General features: G+C 46.3%; 1 protein-coding gene across 1 annotated transcript in view; it reads left to right on the forward strand.

The window, feature by feature from the left end:
* The window catches only part of LOC311117777 (calpain-3-like), a gene marked incomplete at both ends in the record, with an annotated part of 30,601 nt that extends 25,595 nt beyond the window's left edge, over positions 1-5,006 (forward strand). Inside the window, one exon of the mRNA XM_084192691.1 lies at positions 4,925-5,006. Within this exon, the coding sequence (XP_084048817.1) occupies positions 4,925-5,006 (82 nt within the window). The remainder of the gene's footprint in view (positions 1-4,924) is intronic.
* Between the last annotated feature and the right edge of the window lie 994 nt (positions 5,007-6,000).

Raw genomic sequence — 6,000 nt, forward strand, 5'->3', positions numbered from 1 at the left:
TCAAAAGTCAATTTATGACATTTAGCACATTTAGCACATTTAGCACAGTTATTACATTTATCACATTTATCAAAATTATCACATTTATTAAATGTATCACATGTATTAAATTTAGCACATTTAGCACAAAAAAAACAATAAGTAATGAGTAGTAAAAAGAAGAAGAATCAAATTGTAGTGCTGTATGTTATATTATGTTACATTATATTATATTACATTATATTATATTATATTATATTATATTATATTATATTATATTATATTATATTACATTATATTATATTGTATTACATTATATTATATTATATTACATTACAATATATTATATTATATTACATTATATTATATTATATTGTATTACATTACATTATATTACATTATATTACATTATATTATATTATATTACATTACATTATATTGTATTACATTATATTATATTCCCATGTCAGAGAAGGTCCATGTATCATATTATTCCGTTTGGATGTTGTTGATGTTGTTCCCCACTGCCCACAGCTCTAAGGAGTGATGATGTTGTTGATGTTGTTCCCTCCTGTCCACAGCTCTAAGGAGTGATGATGTTGTTGATGTTGTTCCCTCCTGTCCACAGCTCTGAGGAGTGATGATGTTGTTGATGTTGTTCCCCACTGCCCACAGCTCTGAGGAGTGATGATGTTGTTGATGTTGTTCCCTCCTGTCCACAGCTCTAAGGAGTGATGATGTTGTTGATGTTGTTCCCCACTGCTCTAAGGAGTGATGATGTTGTTGATGTTGTTCCCTCCTGTCCACAGCTCTAAGGAGTGATGATGTTGTTGATGTTGTTCCCTCCCGTCCACAGCTCTAAGGAGTGATGATGTTGTTGATGTTGTTCCCTCCTGTCCACAGCTCTAAGGAGTGATGATGTTGTTGATGTTGTTCCCTCCCGTCCACAGCTCTAAGGAGTGATGATGTTGTTGATGTTGTTCCCCACTGCCCACAGCTCTAAGGAGTGATGATGTTGTTGATGTTGTTCCCTCCTGTCCACAGCTCTAAGGAGTGATGATGTTGTTGATGTTGTTCCCTCCCGTCCACAGCTCTGAGGAGTGATGATGTTGTTGATGTTGTTCCCCACTGCCCACAGCTCTAAGGAGTGATGATGTTGTTGATGTTGTTCCCCACTGCCCACAGCTCTAAGGAGTGATGATGTTGTTGATGTTGTTCCCCACTGCCCACAGCTCTATGGAGTGATGATGTTGTTGATGTTGTTCCCCACTGCCCACAGCTCTAAGGAGTGATGATGTTGTTGATGTTGTTCCCCACTGTCCACAGCTCTAAGGAGTGATGATGTTGTTGATGTTGTTCCCTCCTGTCCACAGCTCTAAGGAGTGATGATGTTGTTGATGTTGTTCCCTCCCGTCCACAGCTCTAAGGAGTGATGATGTTGTTGATGTTGTTCCCTCCTGCCCACAGCTCTAAGGAGTGATGATGTTGTTGATGTTGTTCCGTCCCGTCCACAGCTCTAAGGAGTGATGATGTTGTTGATGTTGTTCCCTCCCGTCCACAGCTCTAAGGAGTGATGATGTTGTTGATGTTGTTCCCTCCCGTCCACAGCTCTAAGGAGTGATGATGTTGTTGATGTTGTTCCCTCCTGCCCACAGCTCTAAGGAGTGATGATGTTGTTGATGTTGTTCCCTCCCGTCCACAGCTCTAAGGAGTGATGATGTTGTTGATGTTGTTCCCTCCCGTCCACAGCTCTGAGGAGTGATGATGTTGTTGATGTTGTTCCCTCCTGTCCACAGCTCTAAGGAGTGATGATGTTGTTGATGTTGTTCCCTCCCGTCCACAGCTCTAAGGAGTGATGATGTTGTTGATGTTGTTCCCTCCCGTCCACAGCTCTAAGGAGTGATGATGTTGTTGATGTTGTTCCCTCCTGTCCACAGCTCTAAGGAGTGATGATGTTGTTGATGTTGTTCCCTCCCGTCCACAGCTCTAAGGAGTGATGATGTTGTTGATGTTGTTCCCTCCCGTCCACAGCTCTAAGGAGTGATGATGTTGTTGATGTTGTTCCCTCCTGCCCACAGCTCTAAGGAGTGATGATGTTGTTGATGTTGTTCCCTCCCGTCCACAGCTCTAAGGAGTGATGATGTTGTTGATGTTGTTCCCTCCCGTCCACAGCTCTAAGGAGTGATGATGTTGTTGATGTTGTTCCCTCCCGTCCACAGCTCTAAGGAGTGATGATGTTGTTGATGTTGTTCCCTCCTGCCCACAGCTCTAAGGAGTGATGATGTTGTTGATGTTGTTCCCTCCCGTCCACAGCTCTAAGGAGTGATGATGTTGTTGATGTTGTTCCCTCCCGTCCACAGCTCTAAGGAGTGATGATGTTGTTGATGTTGTTCCCTCCCGTCCACAGCTCTAAGGAGTGATGATGTTGTTGATGTTGTTCCCTCCCGTCCACAGCTCTAAGGAGTGATGATGTTGTTGATGTTGTTCCCTCCTGTCCACAGCTCTAAGGAGTGGTGATGTTGTTGATGTTGTTCCCTCCTGCCCACAGCTCTAAGGAGTGATGATGTTGTTGATGTTGTTCCCCACTGTCCACAGCTCTAAGGAGTGGTGATGTTGTTGATGTTGTTCCCTCCTGTCCACAGCTCTAAGGAGTGATGATGTTGTTGATGTTGTTCCCTCCCGTCCACAGCTCTAAGGAGTGATGATGTTGTTGATGTTGTTCCCCACTGCCCACAGCTCTAAGGAGTGATGATGTTGTTGATGTTGTTCCCTCCCGTCCACAGCTCTAAGGAGTGATGATGTTGTTGATGTTGTTCCCTCCCGTCCACAGCTCTAAGGAGTGATGATGTTGTTGATGTTGTTCCCTCCCGTCCACAGCTCTGAGGAGTGATGATGTTGTTGATGTTGTTCCCTCCTGTCCACAGCTCTAAGGAGTGATGATGTTGTTGATGTTGTTCCCTCCCGTCCACAGCTCTAAGGAGTGATGATGTTGTTGATGTTGTTCCCTCCCGTCCACAGCTCTAAGGAGTGATGATGTTGTTGATGTTGTTCCCTCCTGTCCACAGCTCTAAGGAGTGATGATGTTGTTGATGTTGTTCCCTCCCGTCCACAGCTCTGAGGAGTGATGATGTTGTTGATGTTGTTCCCCACTGCCCACAGCTCTAAGGAGTGATGATGTTGTTGATGTTGTTCCCCACTGCCCACAGCTCTAAGGAGTGATGATGTTGTTGATGTTGTTCCCCACTGCCCACAGCTCTATGGAGTGATGATGTTGTTGATGTTGTTCCCCACTGCCCACAGCTCTAAGGAGTGATGATGTTGTTGATGTTGTTCCCCACTGTCCACAGCTCTAAGGAGTGATGATGTTGTTGATGTTGTTCCCTCCCGTCCACAGCTCTAAGGAGTGATGATGTTGTTGATGTTGTTCCCTCCCGTCCACAGCTCTAAGGAGTGATGATGTTGTTGATGTTGTTCCCTCCTGCCCACAGCTCTAAGGAGTGATGATGTTGTTGATGTTGTTCCCTCCCGTCCACAGCTCTAAGGAGTGATGATGTTGTTGATGTTGTTCCCTCCCGTCCACAGCTCTAAGGAGTGATGATGTTGTTGATGTTGTTCCCTCCCGTCCACAGCTCTAAGGAGTGATGATGTTGTTGATGTTGTTCCCTCCTGCCCACAGCTCTAAGGAGTGATGATGTTGTTGATGTTGTTCCCTCCTGTCCACAGCTCTAAGGAGTGATGATGTTGTTGATGTTGTTCCCTCCCGTCCACAGCTCTGAGGAGTGATGATGTTGTTGATGTTGTTCCCTCCTGTCCACAGCTCTAAGGAGTGATGATGTTGTTGATGTTGTTCCCTCCCGTCCACAGCTCTAAGGAGTGATGATGTTGTTGATGTTGTTCCCTCCCGTCCACAGCTCTAAGGAGTGATGATGTTGTTGATGTTGTTCCCTCCTGTCCACAGCTCTAAGGAGTGATGATGTTGTTGATGTTGTTCCCTCCCGTCCACAGCTCTAAGGAGTGATGATGTTGTTGATGTTGTTCCCTCCCGTCCACAGCTCTAAGGAGTGATGATGTTGTTGATGTTGTTCCCTCCTGCCCACAGCTCTAAGGAGTGATGATGTTGTTGATGTTGTTCCCTCCCGTCCACAGCTCTAAGGAGTGATGATGTTGTTGATGTTGTTCCCTCCCGTCCACAGCTCTAAGGAGTGATGATGTTGTTGATGTTGTTCCCTCCCGTCCACAGCTCTAAGGATTGATGATGTTGTTGATGTTGTTCCCTCCTGCCCACAGCTCTAAGGAGTGATGATGTTGTTGATGTTGTTCCCTCCCGTCCACAGCTCTAAGGAGTGATGATGTTGTTGATGTTGTTCCCTCCCGTCCACAGCTCTAAGGAGTGATGATGTTGTTGATGTTGTTCCCTCCCGTCCACAGCTCTAAGGAGTGATGATGTTGTTGATGTTGTTCCCTCCCGTCCACAGCTCTAAGGAGTGATGATGTTGTTGATGTTGTTCCCTCCTGTCCACAGCTCTAAGGAGTGGTGATGTTGTTGATGTTGTTCCCTCCTGCCCACAGCTCTAAGGAGTGATGATGTTGTTGATGTTGTTCCCCACTGTCCACAGCTCTAAGGAGTGGTGATGTTGTTGATGTTGTTCCCTCCTGTCCACAGCTCTAAGGAGTGATGATGTTGTTGATGTTGTTCCCTCCCGTCCACAGCTCTAAGGAGTGATGATGTTGTTGATGTTGTTCCCCACTGCCCACAGCTCTAAGGAGTGATGATGTTGTTGATGTTGTTCCCTCCCGTCCACAGCTCTAAGGAGTGATGATGTTGTTGATGTTGTTCCCTCCCGTCCACAGCTCTAAGGAGTGATGATGTTGTTGATGTTGTTCCCTCCCGTCCACAGCTCTAAGGAGTGATGATGTTGTTGATGTTGTTCCCTCCTGTCCACAGCTCTAAGGAGTGGGTATCTCTGTCTAAGGGAGAGAAGGACAAGCTCCAGCATCAGAGTGCTGAGGACGGTGAGTTCTGGTGAGTCTGTTTCTCTTTTCAACAATGTCATCATAGCTGCTCTTGATGCTTCATGTTTATTGTCTCTACCCATATTACATGTCCTCTCCTCTCTCTCAACTGGAAAAGGAAAATCCCACCTCACTGAAATAGTCTATAAAATAGTCAACAAGTTATTCTGCTGCTAAAGAACATTAAGATGTACAGACTATTTCAGCGACTGTGGATTTTCCTTTTCCAGTTTATATGCCTTTTGAACCCTGCACCAAAAGACCTTTGATTACAAACTATCAAGTGGAGCGTGCCAATTCATGACCTTCCTTGAACCCTGCACCAAAATACCTTTGATTACAAACTATCAAGAGGAGCATGCCAATTCTTGACCCTCCTTGAACCCTGCACCAAAAGACCTTTGATTACAAACTATCAAGTGGAGCGTGCCAATTATTGACCCTCCTTGAACCCTGCACCAAAATACCTTTGATTACAAACTATCAAGTGGGATCATGCCAATTCTTGACCATCCTTGAACCCTGCACCAAAATACCTTTGATTACAAACTATCAAGTGGAGCGTGCCAATTCTTGACCCTCCTTGTCTCCCTCCCCACTTTCTCTCCCTCTCCTCTCATCTCATCTCCCCCCTCTCCTCACCAATCCCACTCCTTCCTCCTCTCCTGCTCCTCCTCTCTCTCTCCCCTCTCCCTCTCCTCTGTCTCCCTCTCCTCCCTCTCCCTCTCCCTCTCCCTCCCCTCTCCTCTGTCTCCCTCTTCCTCTCCCCCTACTCTGTCTCCCTCTCCCTCTCTCCTCTGCCTCCCCCTTCTATCTCCTTCTCCTGTCTCCCTCTCCCTCTCCTCTGTCTCCCTCTCCTCTATCTCCCTCTCCTCTCCCTCTCCCTCTCCCTCTCCCTCCTCTCCCTCTCCCTCTCCCTCTCCCTCTCCCTCCCCTCTCCTCTGTCTCCCTCTTCCTCTCCCCCTCCTCTGTCTCCCTCTCCCTCTCTTCTCTGCCTCCCCCTTCTAT

Source organism: Coregonus lavaretus (genome assembly GCF_964263955.1).
Source record: "Coregonus lavaretus genome assembly, contig: HAP1_SCAFFOLD_6592, whole genome shotgun sequence".
NCBI classification, from domain to species: Eukaryota; Metazoa; Chordata; class Actinopteri; order Salmoniformes; family Salmonidae; genus Coregonus; species Coregonus lavaretus.